This window comes from Phyllostomus discolor, chromosome 5 (genome assembly GCF_004126475.2).
Source record: "Phyllostomus discolor isolate MPI-MPIP mPhyDis1 chromosome 5, mPhyDis1.pri.v3, whole genome shotgun sequence".
Taxonomy (NCBI): Eukaryota; Metazoa; Chordata; class Mammalia; order Chiroptera; family Phyllostomidae; genus Phyllostomus; species Phyllostomus discolor.
Genome location: NC_040907.2, coordinates 97899437 through 97920990, shown reverse-complemented (window position 1 = coordinate 97920990; position 21554 = coordinate 97899437). Strand labels below are relative to the sequence as shown.

At 36.4% G+C, this 21554-nt stretch overlaps 1 protein-coding gene across 1 annotated transcript in view; it reads left to right on the top strand.

The window, feature by feature from the left end:
* SLC5A7 (solute carrier family 5 member 7) overlaps positions 1-21304 on the top strand; it is a 33242-nt gene extending 11938 nt beyond the window's left edge. Inside the window, exons 6-9 of the mRNA XM_028512462.2 lie at positions 3383-3526; positions 9828-9981; positions 15128-15345; positions 16428-21304. Coding sequence (XP_028368263.1) covers positions 3383-3526; positions 9828-9981; positions 15128-15345; positions 16428-17054 — 1143 coding nt within the window. The 3' untranslated portion in view covers positions 17055-21304. The remainder of the gene's footprint in view (positions 1-3382; positions 3527-9827; positions 9982-15127; positions 15346-16427) is intronic.
* The last annotated feature ends 250 nt before the right edge of the window (positions 21305-21554 follow it).

Sequence of the window (21554 nt, the reverse complement as noted above, 5' to 3'; positions counted from 1 at the left end):
AATGAATTAATTAAATGAAAAATTCTAGTTTTGTTAGATTTTTCCAGAAAAGTGTCCCTTCAGTTTAATTCCTAGAAAAGTCTAAGTCTTCCTTTCCTTCGAGTGTACATCTGGTGGAAACTCAATGTGTAATCTTCCTTGAGGTTTGAAGACAAGACCCTTTCCTCTATGTTAAAATTTAAACCTTGATGCTAAACTGTGTTATGCCCTTATCTTCATTTTATATTAGTCTCAGTTACTCTCTGTAATTGCTCGAAAGTCATAGAAATTCTCCCCTTGGAAATACTGTCTATTTCAATATTAATTCAATATTAATTTAGTATTTGGGGTCTAAAAGCAAAGAAAAGGCTTAATTATGTAAGGCACTAAAAAGATTTATTAGGTACTGCATATATATCCCAGGTTAAATTAGGTAATATATCTATGCTTTATTAAATAAAAGGTACTGTATACTTATGAGACATGAAATTATTAGTATTGAACTAAAAGCACTTTTGGATGTCATGAACACATTTTAGTCAATGTTTAGCTTTTGCAAATTAATACCTTAAAATGTGATGATTATAATTATGTGTATAATAATATCTAACACCTAACACAACACCTAAGAGAGTATAGAGAAAATAGAATGCACAGTCTGTGCTGGGAGCTGTGAGGGGTTCATACATGTACATGATCTCTGTGCAAGGGCCATGGACAGAGTGAGCTAAGGCCGCACATCGTGACTCAGGTGATCAAAGCAGCCTTGCTTCTCCTTGTTTGTTTGTTTGTTTGCTTGTTTTTGTATCATGAAAAGCTTTGGACAGTTTCAGTGTTTAAGACACTTAAAAAGGAGAAATGAAGAATGAATTTCATACTCATTTGTGTTTGTTTTGTTCTTTACTTTCTAGCATTACTAATATACAGGAGGAAAATTCAAAAGAACTAATTACAGTCAGAATTAACAGTTCAGTCATTTCTTGCATTTGACTGAATTTTACTCACTTATATTTTAGTCAAATCCAAAAATATTTAACTTGCTCAAGGAAGTCTATTTTTCTTTATTTTTAAATATCTAAAAAAAGTGGACAGTGCTGAAATTCTGAATTTTCTTAGCATCATCATAAACTTCCAGAAACAAACATCTGTTCAAAATATCAGGTAAGCTTAGTTAGACAATGACGGTTCTCATAAAGAATGCACTTGGCACTCTAAGAAACACACTTCTAGGGGGTGAATCTATTTATTTATGATGTATTGCTTTGTATGAGACCAGAATTTAAAACACATGGGTGCATAGATTAAATGTACTAATTTGAACATGACAGGGCAAATTATGGAAGGATACATATTAGAGAGGTTTTTGCTGCAAAATGTAACTAAATTGGTAAGGAATAAAGTTTTGTTTGTTACTACTTGAGGTCCTATTAAATTGGAATAAAAGGCCAAATAAAGTTTATTCTTTAAGCTTCAAATCTTACACATACATATGAGGGAAACCTCCCCTCTAAAAAACTGGGAATTATTTTGTGGAGGGCAAGTCCTTTGCAGTACAGGCTTCCCCTGCTAGGTGAGTGTTCTAGGAACGCATCAGTATCAGTGTACCAGTTGGTGTTGTGAGAGGCTGTATTCAGCTTTAGTGAATTTTCTTTTGAAGACTCTCAGTACATTTGCCCATTTCATGTTGGGTGATTTATGAGAGTACCTGCCTATAGCACACTGAGTGTTCAGCTGTTTTTGTCCAGAAGCAGCATGACCCTCCTGTCCCACCCTCAGCATTCACCTGATCTTGCCCCAAGTGACTGGTTTTGGTTTCCCTGAATGAAAAAAGTCCTCAAAGGAAAACATTGTGCCTATGTGGAAGAGGCAAAACAAAAAAACACAGATGCACTACAAGGCATCAAAATTAACAAGTTCCAAAACTGTTCTGAGCAGTGAGAAAAGCATCTCAAAAGGTGCATTGCATCACATGGAGAGTGCTTTGAATGTGACTGAAGTTTAAACATTTAAGAATAAATACACATTTTTTATTAATAAATTTTGTGTTTTGGGGGTCCCCCTCATATATAATTAATCAACTTATGGAATGAACCATCTCCTCTTTTCAAATTCTATAATTCTGTAGATTTTATAATCATCCTACAACTATAAATCTGAGGTTTACATGTTAGTTTTTTCTTTCTTCTGACCTGTTTTCTTACTGCTATAACTAGAGACTATTGAATCTGTTTTCATGAGTTTTTGCTTTTTGTACTGATATTTTTTCATTTCCAATATCATTACTCAACTCCAGGACTTTATCTGGATTATATCAGTGCCACCTGACTACTCTTCCTGACTCCTCCCTTTTTCTTAACTGACTGTTCATCTCTATGATATTAAAATGAAAAAGAATTTCTACTAAAATATTTTTAAAACCCAGAGGAAATTCCTCCAGTTTCTAGTTGCCAACAAAAGAAAATACAAATCTTTTAGCTTACAATTCAAGGCTCTCTCCTTGAATATCTATCCTTATGTGTCCACATATCTATCCTTATCTATCCTTATGTGTCCTACTTCACAGAATCACCTCCCTGAAAGCAAACCTAACCCAACAGATGTGCACATGCATGTGTGCATGCATACGCAAACACACACCATATGTTCTACTCTTGGCCAGATACTATCTGTTCCTTCTTTTTTCTTCTACCAATTATGTACTGGACTCATCCTTGAAGCTTTGTTTCATCCAACCATTTCTCAATCAAATCTTTCCTTATCATTTTAATGAGTGGATAATTTTTTCTAATTTCAAGAAAACATAAAAAGTTCATATAAGTATGTATGTTCTCAAATTTAATGTTTTCTTCCCAAATGCCTAGTGACTGCTCCTATAGTTGATATTATCGGTAAATTAAACACAGAAGTAGAAAATATGTTACTTTAACCTTTTTTTTAATCCTCGAGGACATTATTTTCATTGCTTTTTAGATAGAAAAGGAGCGGGGGAGAGAGAAAGAGAAACATGGATGTGAGAAAGAGAATTGGTTGCCTCTCATACACTCCCAGATCAGGAATTGAACTGGTAACCTAGGCATGTGCCTTAACCAGAGAACCAAACCTGCAACAAACCTAGGCATGTGCCCTGGTTGCAACCTTTTATGTGTTCAGGATGATGCTCCAATCGACTGAGCCACACTGGCCAAGGCAGTTACTTTAACTTTTTTTCTAAGTCACTCTTTCATGATGTTCCACAGAGGACATGATTCCAGGTTATTCTCTGTCTGAGCAAGAGGAACTACTGAAATATATGGTCTATAAGAATAAAAGAAACAAAAAAATACAAATGCCATATAAATGACTGGCATACACTAAACAGTTAAAAATCATTGCCTAATACTCTAATGTCACTCTTTCGTTACAGTGGATCAGCGTCCCTTTTGCACTGTCACACCCTGCAGTTACCAACATTGGGTTCACTGCTATGCACACCAAATACCAGGCTCCTTGGCTGGGGACCATTGAATCATTTGAAGTCTACACTTGGCTTGACAGTTTTCTGTTGTTGGTAAGTGGTGTCTCACCTGAGGAATGCAATCTAATTTTTCCTAAAATCAAATGCATTTTCAAGATTTTAATGTTTACATGTAAATTTCACCTACTGGCTCCTGTCCATTTCTGAACCTACCATTTCTATTGGAAGGATGGAGCGATTTACAGTGTCAATTTGGAGAGAGCAAATGAGATTTTAAAGGGATACCACCCACGGTATTATGTGTGGTGTGTACACATTTCCATTGTGCTGTAAATGAAGGAACAACTTGTCCTATCTCCAGATACCTTCCCCAACCTGAGAGCCAAGCCATCTAAAAGGACTTTTTTTTGTATTTTGAATTAGGCATTAAAGGCAAATTCTTCTGAACTACTACAGTTCTTCAGTCTCTACACAGAAAGTACATTAGTGGTGCCCTAGGCCATAAGTGTATGAGATAAATTGGCAAAGGCGTCTTCAAGGAAAGAAGCCTAGGACAGCCAGAGGTGACTTGGGAATGAGCAGAACCTCAGGGCAGAGATGCTGGCAGTGGGAGGTGGGCACAGGAGAGATAAAGGCAGATTGCAAGGTGAGGGAAGAGTAAAAAACCTGAAGAACCTGCCATATTTTGTGATTTGGCTAATTATACATATTTTTATAAAATAAAACATTGCTCTGGCTTGGGTGGTTCAGTAGGTTGAAGCTTCTTCCTATAACTGAAAGGTTGCAAATTTGATTTATGATGGAGACAGGTGCCTAGGTTATGGGTTCAGTCCCCCGAACAGGCACATAGAATCCCTAGTCCAGGAGTGTTTGGGAGCCAATCAATGTATTCTTCTCTCTCTCTGTCTTTGATGTTTCTCTCTCTCCCTTCCTTTGTCTCTCCCTCTGTAAAAACAATAGGAATTTTTTGTCCTCAGGTGAGGCTAAAAAATAAATGAATAAATAAATTAATTAAACACTTTTTATATCAGAATTAAGGGAAAATTGTTTATTTTTCCTCTTTAGAGGGTTCACAATAGGTTGTGATTATTGTACTTTGTGTTTGTGGCACCCTGCTAAGTTTTAGCACTGAAATTAGACGTTTCTATCTCAATAAAACATTTCCTTGTTAAGAACACAGGAAAACCACAAAAAAATTTCCTGTGGTGGCAAGGGGTTTTCTTTCCCAAGGATTGTTAAGAAATGTATCAGCTGAAATTATTCTTGAACTGTTTGCAATTTTGAATTTAATGGAAAAAGAGATCAAACATTATGTGTGTGTAATTGTACCTGCATGGCAGTGATATTTATGGTTATATGGAGAAGTTAGAATAAGTTAGGTAATTCATTAATAATCACACAATTATCTGAGCAAGAGACTGAAATAGAGAAGAATCAAAATCCCAAAGTCATTTCTTCTACACCACATGTTTATTCCTCAGATTTACTAATTTTCAAGATAAAGTATAATATCCAGTGATGGCTAAAGTTGTTCCATCTAATGAAGTTATTTGACTAAGTCAAGTTGATTTTGTAAATTGTAGAATAAGTTGAAATAGATGTTGAATGAATGAATGAATAACTATAGAAATAAGCCTTGAAATATTTCACCAATGGTCTCTGATCTTCCAGTTATCTTTCTGATCTCCCAATTATCATACAAATGACTTGTCAAGCTTTGCTCATGATGCCTTCAAGGTATCACTCAGTCCCATCCGGAACCTGCCCACTGTCCCTGTGTTAGCACTAGATCAGGCTGACAACTTTCCTCACCTGGCCTATTGTGAGAGCCCATCAGTGGTCTCCCTGAAGTCAGCACACGTACCTCTCTCACCTCCAGGCCCATTTTCCACCTTGCCAAACAGAGCTTCTGTTTGTCAGTGGGAGTCAAAGTTTACCCTACTTGTGACCTAAATGTCCAGAGAGATTGGTATGTAAATTATTATATATCAATCCATATACAGGATCTGGCACAAATAATGCCCCTTTTTCTTACAAAATCATGAGCATACAATTCTGTAACCTAACAATATGACACTTAAGCATACCATATGATATTTTAGGTGAAATGTTCAAATTAAACCTACAAATTATTATACCCATATTATTACTCTACCAACCACACCGAAGCAAGCCACACTCCTGCTGGACCCTGTAGTCATTGATATTATTGAGCAATATTGATTTACATAGAAGAGGTTAATGATATATTGATTTACCAATTGAAAGACAAAAGGAAATGTTTGGAAAAATATAGACTTGAGGCATGAGATTATAAATTTTAGAATCTTTAAATTTTTTTTTTACTTTTGAACATCTATGGCTTTTAAAAATATATTTTATTGATTACAATTGTCCCATTTATTCTCCCCTTTATTCCCCTCCATCCTGCAATCCCCCTACCTGCATTCCCCATCCCCTCAGTTCATGTTCATGTGTTGTACACATAAGTTCTTTGGCTTCTTCATTTCCTTTACTATTCTTAACCTCCCCCCATGTACTTTATCCCTACCCTTTCATTTACACTTCTTTTCCCCCATTCTTTCCCCTCCTTCTCCCCACTGATAACCCTCCATGTGACCTCCATTTTTGTTTCTGTTCTAGTTGTTAGCTTAGTTTGGTTTTGTTTTTGCTTTTTTAGGCTTGGTTGTTGATAGTTGTGAGTTTGTTGTCATGTTTTACGGTTCATATTTTTTATCATCTTTTTTCTTAGATAAGTCACCTTAACATTTCATATAATAAGGGCTTGGTGGTGAGATGAACTCCTTTAACTCGACCCTACCTGGGAAGCACTTTATCTGCCCTTCAATTTTAAAGGATAGCTTTGTTGGATAGAGTAATCTTGGATGTAGGTCCTTGCCTTTCATGACTGGGAATACTTCTTTCCAGCCCCTTCTTGCCTGGAAGGTTTCTGTTGAGAAATAAACTGATAGTCTTATGGGGACTCCTCTGTAGGTAACTGTCACCTCATCTCTTGCTGCTTTTAAAATTCTCTCCTTTTCTTTAATCTTGGGTAGTGTACTTAAGATGTGCCTTAGTGTTGGGCCACTGACTGGCAGTGATTGCAGAACACTGCAGGTGGCTCATCGAAACACAAGAAAAACATACACATGGACAACTGAGTCCTATGGAGAAATAGGGATGAAAACAACCACTCTCTCTAGTGGGGAGTACCTCATCTTTTTGCCCAAGCAAGCTTTTATTCTTAAATACAAATACCGTTTGCAAATTACAAGTAGTTAGCTTTGAAAGGCTCTGGCAGATCTCCTGCTGGGATCCTAAGCCAGAGATTTAGAGGTTTTACCATTTAAAAAGACTACAGGACTTAAAAACTTAGTTTTGTTTCCTCTGTGTGCCTTCATATTTTAATTAAATAGCATCCTCCAGCAAGCAGATCTCACAGGGTCTTTCACATTCTATGTCTCAGGCCTAATTACCCCGGGGATCTGCTGACTCTGGTCTGGACTGCACTGTCCCTGTTATTTCTGCAGGTCTGAGTCAGGCAGAGGAGACAAAGGCAGCTGGGAGACTTGGATTTCTCAAGGACTCAGGCTTTGGCAAGGCCAAGGGGGCAGGGGTCGATGTTGATCACCCCTTTATTTCCACAGCCCCCTGAGTCTCTTCCCTTAGGGCATTCCCACATGATTGCATCTGTCTTAGATTCATTCTCTTTCCTAGAGAATTGTTACCCATCATTCACTGCCTATCATGCACAGGGAGCCAGGCATTAGAACAGGCAGTGTTTATGCCAAGGAAATAAGTTTTTGTCTCCTTAGCGTCTCCTGGTTCAGAGGCCTCTTACTCAGCCATAGTCACAGGCAGTTACAGATTCCTAAGACCAGGCAGGGTGGACCTCAGCACCTTAGTGTGTGCTTCCTTGGGTCCAACTTCTTTGGGACTCTCTGAGCTTCCTGGACTTCCTGGAAGTCTATTTCCTTTGCCAGATTAGTGAATTTCCCCTTCATTATGTTTTCAAATGAGTTTTCTATTTCTTGTTCTTCCTCTTCTCCTTCTGGCACCCCTATGATTCAGGCATTGGAATATTTAAAGTAGTCCCAGAGGTTCCTAAGCCTCTCCTAATTTTTTGAATTCTTGTTTCTTCATCTGTTCTGGTTGAATATTTACTTCTTCCTTATGCTCCAAATTGTTGATTTGCATCCCAGTTTCCTTCTAGTCACTGTTGGTTCCCTTTATTTCACTTTTCATAGCCTTAACTTCTTCCTCTATTTTGCAACCATATTCAACCATTTCTGTGAGCATCCTGATTACCAATGTTTTGAACTCTGCATCTGATAGGTTGGCTATCTCTTCATCACTTAGTTGTATTTTTTCTGTTCCTCAATTTGGGCTGTATTTTTTTTGTCTCTGAGGGCCTGTTACATTCTAAGGGGTGGAGCCTAAGGTATTCACTAGGGTGGAGCAGTCCAGTTAGCCTTCATTATGGTGCCCTATGTGGGGATGGGGTTCAAAAGGGAACAGTGCCACTTGCTCAGCTCTCGGCTGGCTTTCAGTCATTTCCTCTGCTTCCCACAAGCAAATTGGATCCTTCTGGTACTGAATCCCAGGTGGGTGGCTTTTGTGTATGTTCTCAGACCCTGTGGGTTTTTCCAATGAGCTCTCCTTTGAGGCTGGGAATTTCTTCTTCTGCCACAATTCCCATAGCTTTTTATAGCCAGAGGTTTTGAGGCTTTATTGCCCCATGCTGGAACCTTGGGTTGCACAGTCTGCCTTGCTCCCCAGTTGTTCCTCCCAATTTATCCATCTGGTCTTCCAGCCACTGCCTTGCCCACCCAGTCCTCCATTAGCCACCTTGCCACACTACACATCTCCACCCCTCCTACCAATCTGAATAAATATTTCTTCTTTAACTCTTTGGTTGTTGGACTTCAATACAGTTCAATTTTCTGGCAGTTCTGGTCATTTTATTTTTGGTTTCTAAATTTGTTGTCCATTTGGTTGTGCAAGGAAGCAAAGTGTATGCACCAACACCTCCATCTTAGCCAGACGGCCATGTATGGCTTTTTTTTTTTAAAGAAAATTGTTCTGGAATCAATACGTGGCAGGCATTCTGAATGACATAGATGTGACAATGATAAACAAGACAGACATCCCAAGATTTAGAACCTATTGAGAGAGACTGGCAATTAAAGAATCGACTTAAATACATTGTGATATGGGAAGCTCATTCATCATCACTCATTCATATAACATATATTTATTGAACACTAACTGTATGTCAGTCAGAGGAATGTGGCAGTTATAAAGGGGAAGGTATTTTCCCAGCCTTCTCTCTTACCATTCCCTATACACTAACTTCTAGTTACACAAAACACATAGTGTTCTCATAGCTGCTTTGTTGTTCTTTTTCTTTCTTTTTCTATTTAATTCTCTGCCAGATACTGTCTTCTCTCTTCATCTCCATCTAGTATACCCTCCCAGTGCTTAAGGACTTTTTCCAATATCACTTCTGTAAGTTTTCCTGTTTACCAGGCAGTGTGCTTCCTCACACCATTCCACCCCTCTGTTACCCCCACATGATTCATTGCTTTTCACTTTTGTCACCATAAGTATCTTTTTATTGCATGCAATATATTATACAATAGTTCAACATCTCCAAACATATTTGCCTCAATATGAATTTTAAGTACATTCCCAATACAGGTACATGTAATTACAAATTATTTATATATAAATATATACACCTCACTAATGCACTATAAATAATTTAATAAAACAGCCATATAACATTCAAGTATGAAATAAAATGACTATCAATAGAAATCCTAATATTGTTGATGCCCTACTGTTTTGTCTTGAGCACTCTGCACACACCACTTTGGAAAACACTGTGATGCACTGACTCTCCCAGGGAACAGTGAAGCCTAAGCAAGAACCAGTCCTTATTCATCTTTGTGCTTGGACAACCATTACCTTCCCTGGCACACATTACAGTCTGGAAATATTCATTGGGTTATATGGGTTCAGATTGAAAAACTCCATATTTTCGGAATCTTAATATTTTGAAATAATTTTGTGATGATTAAGATGGGCATCTAGATAAGAAAAAATAGTCTTCATGGTAATTGTAATGCAACTTCAAGTAGGTAAATTTAGGAAAATAAAACATTTCACATGATTATGAAGGAAAACAACTTGAGGAAAGTCTGCGTAATTATAAATATGACAATAACATAATGAAAACAATTGAGATGTGTGGCATGTAGGGCTATTTTCTACACTTCAGAGATGTACAAATGACTATTCTGAAGGTGATTGTAAAAAATATCATGTTAAAAATATCTAATGGATTCTACTTGCCTCCAATTTATTCTGAGTTCCTGTGGTTCTCATGCAGATGTTGGGTGGAATCCCATGGCAAGCCTACTTTCAGAGGGTCCTCTCCTCATCTTCAGCCACCTATGCTCAGGTGCTATCCTTTCTGGCAGCTTTTGGATGCCTGGTGATGGCTCTACCAGCCATACTCATTGGGGCCATTGGAGCATCAACAGGTAACTCTATTGCAGCTTCACTAATCAACTCACTCAGGCTTCACCAAAGTTAACAATTACCACAAATGCTTTCCCTCTCCCACTTCCTCTAAAAAAAACTAGAATTTATTTATTAAAAATTGTATACTTTTTCTCACATATTTAAACTTCAATTACCTTCAAAGTACTCGCCATTTCATGCAATACACCTACCAAGATTTTTTTTCACTGCTCAGAACAGTTTTTGAACTTGTTGATTTTGATGCCTTTTAGTGCTTCTGCCATTATTTGTTTCACCTCTTGCACATGAGCAAAACATTTCCCTTTGAGGACTTTTTTCATTCAGGGAAAACAAAAAAAGTCACTCAGGCTGAGATAGGGTAAATAGCGAGGGTTTGGCATGGAGGTCATGCCATTTTCAGTCAAAAAGTTCTGAACTAAGAGCAGTGTGGGCAGGTGCACTCATAAACCCCCCATCATGAAATGGGCAGATGTGTTGAAGGACTCTTCAAAAACAATTCACTGATGCTGAATGCAGCCTCTCACAACAACGCCAGCTGGTACACTGCTAGAGACGGGTTCCTAGAATAGTCCTGTAGCAGAGTAAGCCTGTATTACAAGGAGCCTACCTTCCAGAAGATAATTCCATAATTTTTGGGTCCCCCCTCATATATATACCTTTGATATAGTGTTCAAATTGTATCTTACATTTATGCTCCCCAAACATTTTTCCATTGCTCACCCTGCCAATAAAATATTTATAAGCATCCCCTCTCCCAGTGTTGTTATACTTTTCAACAGTGTGTACTTGTAATCAATCCTGTGAGTAGTGGTTCTCAACCAAGTAGTACACTGACATCACCCAGGGGAAGAAAGACTCCTTAAAAAATAGCATAATAGCAAAATAGCATTTCTCTCTTAGCCCATAAGGATTTTATTTTGACAATCTAAGATAGAGCCAGTGACCAGTGCTTTTTAAAAATTTCCTTGATGAGTCAAAGTACAGCCAGAGTCAATGGTTACTGGCTAAAAAGAAGTTTACCTGCCATTGTGACCACTTTAGACTTGAGATTCCTGCTTTACCTTTTGAATAGTTTGTTAAGTTTTCCTTTTTGGAGAAATTGGTCAATAGATGTGTAGGTAAAGATAAATTAAGGCACTAAGTCACTTAGAGAATATCTTATTCAAAATTGGTACAAAGAACATTAAAAATGCTTACCTCACCATCAGCCTCTATCTAGAACATTTTTTAATTCTCACCCTTGATTGAGTTTATTGATTACTCCTGAACCTTATGTTCCCATGTTATACAGCTTTTGAGTATTTCATGCAAGTATGTCATATTAACCCAAATTTAAAGAAGCTCTCTAGGTTTAACTAATTAAAACAGATTTAAGAAGGTGGCATTTCACTCTGTTGTGTTTTGTAAAGATTATCCAGGATGATACTCAATGCCTATTTTGATTTTCAATTAGTAGAGCTATTTATTGTATTATTTAATTTTGAAAAGAGCAGTTATGGTTCATATTGTATACTCTCTATTCCAGTTCATCCATGATTAATAAATAAACACTTAAAAAGATGTCTGACAAAGGTGATTGTGTGGCTTTGAATAAAAGATAGCATGTATGTCATAATCAGAAGACAGATCTGGCCATTAGTCTGTGTATGTGTGCATTGTAGGACAATAGACTGAAAAATGTATAAAAGATTTTTTTCTTGGATTAAGTACACATTTTAGTGGTTGTTATTTCTGGTATCATAGCATCTTAGTTAATGCTATAAAATAAGCTTTATCAAATCATGGTTTGAACAATTATAATGGAAAACAGGGGGAGAAAAAATGGTAAGGTCCAAAGGAAAAGACTCCTATTTGGTTCTTTACTCATGACATTACAAAAGTTCAATGAATAAAAGAAGGAGCTATACTAATGTACACACAAAAAATCTGTTGTATTTTTAGCACATACTACTACAAGTCACCTCCTCATCCATGGGCAGATACAGTCCAAGACCTCCAACACATGCCTGAAATTGCAGATAGTACCAAAACTAATATAGTAGGTCCTCACTTAATGCCATTGATTGGTTCTGCAATTTTAAGCAAATCAACATATAATGAAGTCAGTTTTACCACAGGCTAATTAATAACAAGGAAGAGTTCGGTTCCTGTGATATCTTATCAACAATTTCATAAAATGACATTATTTGAGGATCTGTTATATATACTGTTTTATTCTATTCTTACATACCTATGATAATGTTTAACTTATAAATTAGGCACAGTGATATATTAAGAATAATAGAATAATTACAATAATATACTATATAAAAGTTATATGAATGTGGTCTTTATCTCCCTCAAAATATCTTATTTTACAGTATTCATCTTTCTTTTTTTGGTGATGATGGGTGGTGACACAATGCATATAATAATGAGATGAAGTGACGTGAATGGTGTAGGTATTGTGACATTGCATACAGGTTAGCTAAACACAAGCAGTGTGGTACCATGACAGCTACTAAGTGACTAATGCATGAGGAGCATATATAGCATAGATAGATACATTGCTAGCCAGATGGGGCAGAACTGTAAAAGGCTGCATCACATTACTCAAAACACGGTGCAATTTAAAACTTATAAATTGTTTATTTTGGGAATTTTCTATTTTCAGACTATGGTTGACCACGAGTAACTGAAAAGTAAAAACGATGAGTAACGGAAAGCAAAAACACAGATGGAGGACTACTATACAGTGATCCTTCACCTGTCGCAGGACTTACGTTCCATTTACCCCCTCGATAGGTGAAAATCCTTGAAGTAGCAGCATTATATGTATTTTATTATTTATATATATTTTAAGGCTTTATAAACCCTCCCCACACTCCTATAAACCTTTCCCACTCTCTTATTAACCTTTCCCACACTCTTATAAACACTTCATGTGCTCTTAAACACTTTCTACACTTTTAAACCTACATAATTTTAACAACATATAAAATTCTATATGGGTACTCACCAGTGATGTATGAAATTTGAATGATGAAGATCAAGAATTATGTAGCCGTGCAGTACTGATGGTGATGAAGGTGATGACGATGAGATGAATGTACTGCACAGCCAAGAAGAGAATTACAGCTCTTCTGAAGGCACCACTTCATCAAGTGGTACAGTATCTTCACCCTGAGCTGTGTCTTCTATTTCTGCTAAACACATAGGCATAACTGATCTCTCCATCCGAGTGATGAACGTAGTTATGGGGAGTTGCTGGCACTGTTTTTTATCCAAAGAGGCAGCTTCTCCAGGCAGAGAAACACTCTTAAATCCAAAGCGTCTCTGAAATTTCTCAAACCAGCCCTTGCTGGCACTGAATGGGGTTGGTCTGGTGGGAGAAGCACTCAACAGTCCTGCCACTGCATCCTTGTCCTCATCTTCATCCTCATCACCGTCATGAACATCCGTGCTTTCCACAGAACTATCATAAAGTTTCTTGACCTTCGCCAGGATAGTGTTGGTATCCAGCGAGATATTCTTCTTCCCACGGTCATTTATCCACAGGACCAGTGCAGACTCCATCCTCACAATGGCCTTATTGCAGGAAGTGACCACCCTGTTTGCAGTCTTGTTAAAAGTCATTGTTGCCATAGACCTAATATTCTTCTCGTCTTTCTTTAAGTAGTGAACAGTAGATTTGTTGATCCCGCAATGGTGGCCTACCGCTGCATAGTTTTTGCCTTCCTTTAACATGTTGAGAATTTCCACCTTTTCTTTGACGGTAAGCATATTCCTCTGGCACTTGGATTCACTGCCAGAAGCCTTAGAAGGTGCGGAATGTTTGTGTGGCATCATAGGGCTTAAAATAAATTCAAACTTTACAAAAATTTCACAAAAACACAACACCGCAGAGCAACACTACACACAGCAATCAGATGTCAATGTGAAGTGGACAAGGAGAAGCAGTGCGGGAGAGCAAACAGACTGATGCTATGGTCACTGAGCCAATCAGCACCCAGGATACGGAACACAGTGCTGTGGTTGGTCACCTTCCATTTCATCAGCCAATAGTGTGCCGTGTACAGTCACATGTTGGCAAACTTGTGCAAGCAGTAGTGGCATACTGCATTTCCATTGTGTATAGTATGGTATTCACCCTCTAATGAAGTACATACTGTATTGTATTTCAATTTAATATTCTTTTAATATGTTTGAATTAACTTTTTTGTATTTTTATACTGTTTAAATTTTTTAGGCAAAAATAATTAAAATCATAAATATATAAATACTTATGTACTGCAAAATCCCACAATATAGCAAAAACTCCGCAATACAGAATTAGATATATTTTTAAAAAACCCGACGATACAGTGAAGCCACAATAAGTGAACCATGATATAGTGAGGGACGACTGTATAACTAAATATTAAAGGAGCTATCCAAAGATAAACTTATATTTAAAGTCTGTATACCACAGAATCCAAATATATTCTGAAAATGTCAGCCTCATTCCTGAACATTTTACCCAGTAAAAAGAGACTTTCCTTTATCTATCATAGTTCCTATTTCCAGTAAGTAAAAGCTGATGCAAAAAGGAATTTAATTGGGAAGAAGTAATGCCGATGAAGCTCCCAAACCAACTTTTTATCCAGGAAGGGTATGAGTGAGAATAGACCCAGTACTGTCCTCATCCATTTATGCATATATAACTGAGGACTCAGGAATGAAACATTGAGTTACTGCTCATGTCTTCGAATGGTTGAAGAAATACTCAATGGTTCAGTTTAATATTTTTTCTATGATTCTGTACAGTGGAATGTCACCATTGAAGAAGATATGGGTTGATAGATGATAGATAGATAGATAGATAGATAGATAGATAGACAGATCACCATCGTGTTCTCTGCAGGCATTGTGAATAAGATTAAGTGTAACCAAAACCCATTAGAGGCCAGGACCTGTAGGATAATTTCACTTGACCAGTAGTACATGGACTTCCCCCCTAATTAGGCTAACATACCTAGTTAGAATAATTAGACTTCCCAGCTAATAAGGTTAATTTATACATTCTGAATTTCTTTTAAAAAACTCCCTAGTAAATAGGATGACCCCAGACTGATAAAGAATGTATGACTCTAGTGGTTGTTAATGTTTTTTGTTTCTATTCAACAGACTGGAACCAGACAGCATATGGGATTCCAGATCCCAAAAGTAAAGAAGAAGCAGACATGATTTTACCAATTGTTCTGCAGTATCTCTGTCCTGTATACATTTCTTTCTTTGGTCTTGGTGCAGTTTCTGCTGCTGTCATGTCATCAGCAGATTCTTCTATTTTGTCAGCAAGTTCAATGTTTGCTCGCAACATCTACCAGCTTTCATTCAGACAAAATGTAAGAAGTCTTTTTAAAATGTTACATTATTGTTACTGTCTTTGTCAGTGTTTTTATTGTGTATGTAGTATTATATACTTACTAATGTTCTATATTAAGTTTGACCCTATTTTGATTAAGCACACAAGGTTAAATAATGATTTTTACTTATGCTATGTATGAATGTTTTTAATGCATGTTATCATTCATGTTAATACAGAAAGCAAAAGAGAAAAATAACTATTTTCCAAGAGGTACAATTATATTTCTATATTTTAAACTCTCATATCTCTAATGAAAGAGTAATGAAACCTGAAATATCTTTGAAAAATTTTGAGTTTAGTTGAATATGATAAGAAACTTGAGATCCCTAGTGGAAGCAGAACATGGTGAGTGAGTTATTTCATGGGTGTTTGTATTAACATCTGTCCTACTCTTCACCTGACTCTCAAGTCCCCCTTGTCTGAAAATAGCCTCCCCGTTTGACTTTCCTATTGTGTTAAGTAGGTACAGAACAGTATTCTGTTGTGGGCTACTGAAGGCCCAACATCCTTCTCTGCCTTCTTCCTTTGACTAAGGCTTTGTGTTTCTCTAGATTTTCTAGGTCAGAGTTAACAAAATGGTCCCACTTGTTTTTTAAGGTGGTCAACCTTAAATTTGGTAGGGCTCCTATGGAAAGAGAGAAAATGGTTTATTCTTGCTTCCTCTGCCACATAAGAACTATTTCTTTAAATGAAAAGTAAGCAAAATCCCCCCTTGCATTATTATTCTCCTATGACAACACAGCTCATCTCCCCTCTGCCCTGCACAGTCAGGGAAAGGTGCAGGTGGTCTGTGTTTCCTGCATAAGGTACTCAGAAACCCTTCCAAAAGGCCCACCAGGGAGGCAGCCTAGTTTGCTTGCTTCATATGCTGTGGTTTAGGTTGGTTTTGCCCATAAATGAAGCCATTTGAAACCAGGGAATTCTTTTGACAAGTTTTAAAGCACAGAAGTGCATCTCATAGTGCATATTCTTAACTATAACACATGTCGAATATGCATTCTTCTCCTGCATGAGCCAACACATTGTGTGAAAAGCTGACACTGTGGCAATTTCTTGCAGGCATCAGACAAGGAAATCGTTTGGGTTATGCGAATCACGGTGTTTGTGTTTGGAGCATCTGCAACGGCTATGGCATTGCTAACGAAGACTGTGTACGGGCTCTGGTACCTCAGCTCAGACCTCGTTTACATCATCATTTTCCCACAACTGCTTTGTGTGCTGTTTGTCAAGGGGACCAATACATATGGAGCTGTGGCAGGTTATGTTTCTGGCCTTTTCCTGAGAATAACTGGTGGTGAGCCATATCTGTATCTGCAGCCCTTGATCTTTTACCCTGGTTATTACTCTGATAAGAATGGCGTCTACAATCAGAGGTTCCCATTTAAAACTCTTGCCATGGTTACCTCATTTTTATCCAACATTGGCATTTCTTATCTAGCCAAATACCTATTTGAAAGCGGAACCCTGCCACCAAAATTAGATGTATTTGATGCTGTTGTCGCAAGGCACAGTGAAGAAAACATGGATAAGACAATTCTGGTCAAAAATGAAAATATTAAATTAGATGAACTTGCACCTGTGAAGCCCCGACAGAGCATAACTCTCAGCTCAACTTTTACCAATAAAGAGGCCTTTCTTGACATGGACTCTAGCCCAGAAGGGTCTGGGACTGAAGAGAATTTATAATACCCATCCAAATAAAGTACTGCTTCCTCAAACAGCTCTAGAGCAGGCTAGTGCTGGAAGGATAGTGTGTAGCATATACAAATATATTTAAAAATAACATTCAGGAGGACAAAAATCCATATAAAAAGTGCAACTGTACAAATACAAGCCAAGCTAGGAGTACCTAGGAGAGCAACAGCTCTCTTTCTCATTGCTGTTCTCATCCTCATTTGGTTTGACACTAGACAGCTTTACAAAGTATTCAAAAATCAGTTAAAGCCCCACCCAAAGAACAGAGGGCCAAACAGAGTATCCTTATTGTGAAAAAGAGTAGATATGAAGGAGCCAAGAAAATTATGCCATCTTCATCCAGACCTTGTTTGCTAGTGCACTGGTGAGTGCAGTTTAATTACCACCCTAAAGCTATGAGAATAACTCAACATTACACCAATGAATGGTGCAATGAATTAAATAGCTGATTTTCTTGATTTGATAATGTACCCCTTAATTTGTGTTCTTAACTATCACATATGTCGAATATGCATTTTTCTTTTAGTAGTGGCATGTATAATTCTAAGCATAGATAAAGCAAACACACAAAAATGTTATATAATGAATTCTTTATATGCAAGGTGATAGAAAAATACACTCCATCTTTGTAGGGGAGCACTGGGCTTCTTTGAATGAGTCTGCAACTACCACATACATTGAGGAGAGTACCTGGAGCATGGAAGACATGATTATTAGGCAACCTTAAAGCAATATGTCAACAAGGTCATTAAGATGAAATAACAGGGAAAACAGTGCATTTTTACCTTCATCTGAAGTTTACAAAATTCATGATTAAAGAAGTAATGTCTTTGCTTACTATCTAAACTACTATTGGAATTGAAATTGAGCCATATGTAAGATGAGATAGTGCCATAACACCAGATAAAGTTCATGAGAGATGCACTGCATGTCTTTAGATATTTATTTATTTATTTTTATTTTTATTTACTTTAACACTTACTTTAATTACAGTTTATGTTCAACATTAGTTTGTATTATTTTCATGTGTATAACATACTGTTTAGACAATCATTTACTTTTACAAGTGAGCCCCACAATATTTCAAGTACCCTCTTGGCACCATACATAGTTACTACAATATTATTAACTTTATTCTCTATAAAGTCAATAATATTGACTTTATAATATTGACTTTATACAATATTGTAACATTGTGCTTTACATCCCCCTCACTTTGTGTAACTACCAATTTGTACTTTTTAATCCCTTCACCCTTATTAAAGAGGTTGATTTACTGTTAAGGGAGTGACAGCTGTAGTGGGGGTGTGGTTGGGGCCTATGTGGAAGAGGTGAAAGGATTATGCAAAAAACAAACAAACAGGCAACAAAGAAGCTCACAGATACAGACCTCAGTGTACAGTGACTACCAGAGGGAAATGAGAGTAGGATTAGATAAAAGAGTGTAAAGAGGGGATAAATGGTGACAGAAGGGACTAGACTTTTGATGGTGAACACACAATCCAATACAAATGATGTATAATAACATTCTACATTTGAAAACTATATCTTTATTAACCAATCTCACCCTAATAAATTCAATAAAAGTATACTTTAAAAAACTGTTCTTTGGCACTTTTTCATGTAAGCCATCCTTAGGCACTGGACAAATCACCACTATAAAAAGTATACAGTGAATTTTAAAATGCATAAAAAAGCATAAAGTAAAAATAAGTTCTAGAAGGAGGAAGCTATCAATTTTAACATTTGGTGTCTACATAACTTTCATCAGTCATTAAATACTATTTTGCTCCTTTTCTTGAGTTAAAAAATATGTGAGTGTATAGATAGATATGTAATGGCTTGTATTCATTTTTGAATTTTAAATGCTTTCCCACCAGTCACAAAATAGAAATAACTGGAGCTGTGTGTAAAAAAGCAGAATAAATTGATGAACTAAAAAAATCATCTGAGCATTTGATCTAACAAAGAGAGGCAACCTGAATTATTCAAATGAAAGCAATTTTTCTAAAAGAATTTTTTGTGTGTGATTCATATATAAAGAGAAGTTAATACAGTGTTTAAAATTATGTATAAAAGTTGTGATTGAGAAGTTAGATTTCCTTTTTTTAATTGTACTGCCGCAAAACATCAAATAATATATTTTTGTTATTAAGCATGAATTAAATTTTCAGGGTAAATTTTAAGATATAAAATGAAACAATTTTACATGTCATAACACCCCATATTTTTAATGTTTTATCAAAACTTGAGGGTTAGCCCTGGCTGGTATGGTTCAGTAAGCTGAGCACCAGCCTGCAAACCAAAGGGTCACCAGTTCAATCCCCAGTCAGGGCACATGCCTGGGTTGTGGGCCAGGTCCCTGGTAGGGGACACATGAGAGGCAACCACACATTGATGTTTCTGTCCCTCTCATTATCCCTCCCTTATCCTCTCTCTAAAAATACATATATAAATAAATCTTTTTAAAAACTTGAAGATGAATATGACATTGCACTCAGAATCTCTACAGAACATTATTTATACCTAAGTGAGAAGAAAATTAGTTTTACTCATCTATTTGGTCAGAATTCTACTCTATGCCCAATGACCTCTGGAGCACTTGGAAGGAGGACATTTTTGGAATTAATAAGGGTGGATATCCCAAGATTATGAGACATGGATTGAGAGAAGAGCCAGGGGCAGGACACACTTTAAAAAAAAAAAAACTATAGACATGAAATCATGTGATCTGTAAAAGTGATTAATTAATGGAGACTACCGTTTCTGGCAAACATGATACTTCAGATGTGCCATGCTTTCCAGCACACTTACCTTAATCATATTTTTATCCACTCCATCACCATAACTTTTTGTTTAAACCTATTTAGGCTTGTGCATTCACAGAAAAAGCATAAAAGAGTACAGTAGAGGAGTTTACTTTCTTTACAGACATTGTATTTTACAGTTTTGTGAGGAAACAATTGTTCAAGCAAATAACCATATTAAATCCAATGAAAAAGAATAAATATCAATAGTGAAAACTTTGTTCATTGCATTCATTTTGTAATAACAAAGATGGAAGGAAATAGTTTACCTTATCTAAAATATAAAAAACTAGGTAACTTATTTTGGTTAACAAATAATGTTCTATTTTATTAAGCCCATTATTTTTTACCTATTCTCAAACTAGATACATATTTAAAAAAAAAAAACTGGACCCTGGCTGGTGTGGCTCAGTAGATCAGCCTGTGAACCAAAGGGTCACTGGTTCAATTCCCATCTAAGGCACATGCCTGTGTTGCAGGCCAGGTCCCAACCACACATTGCTGTTTCTCTCCCTCTCTTTCTCCCTTCCTTACCCTATCTCTAAAAGTAAATAAATAAAATATTTTAATAAAAACTGGGTTAATAGAAAATCCACTAATAAATAAGCTAAATATTAGCCAGGCAATTTTTAAAGGACCATAATAGTTGAAGATCAAAAGGAATGAAACAAAGATTGCAGGGTCTTTATTTAGATACCTCCACACACAAAATTCCCCAGTTTCCAAGGAAGGAATAGAGATCTGAAGTGTAGAAGATAAGGATTTATACTCACACTTGCAGTGTTTTGACATCATGCAAACAGCTTTGTATCCTTCCATCTCTATTCAATGGACATAATTTTTAAAAACTCATTCTCAATGAAACTAAAGCAACAGAAAAATTTTAGACACTGGCTACATTAACCTTTCATGGCAATATGTGTGCAATAGAGCAGTAGAATAAAACACTTTATTTTCATACTTTTGCAATAGTTACAGTGTGTTTATTGGGTAATTTATTGTATATTCACATTTTTTAAAACATCAAGCCTGTAGTAGTCTGTAGAGTCAATGACATGCTTTCAAACATTCAGTGTCAAAATCCAACTTCTTTGCCACACTTGTAGGTAATGAATTTTATGCAACTATCAAATGAATGTGAGCTTAAAAAAGTGAATCTAATATAATGGCTATTAGCTTTTTCATTTTAAAATAATGAATTAGTGTTGTATCTTAGAGATAGAAGAAGACTTTTCAGCTATCAAGAAAATGTACTCTGATATAATGTGTCATTTATTGTAAGTTTGTTATTGAACCAGATACATATAATGATTCTAACCATATTTTTTGTCCATCAATATATATAAATTATGCTGAAAATAAGTATATTTGCAACTAGACATGTAAATGGTTTAAATGTGATGGTTCTATATTAAATTGTGCTGTTGTGATTCAGAATATCCTTGTCTAGGTTTGGCTTTCTGGGGCCCTTTTTTAAAAAATAAATATAAATGGTGCTTCAAGATAATTATACAATGGAATTGAAATAAACCCTCTAATTAACAGAACTTATGCAAATGCCAAATGGCAATGCTACACCTGCATAAATCTTGGAGAAATATATGATATCTCAAAAAAAGTGGATTATTTTTCTTGGAAAAGAAGCTTAACCACTACACACAGGCCACTCTTTGAGTCAAAGAAG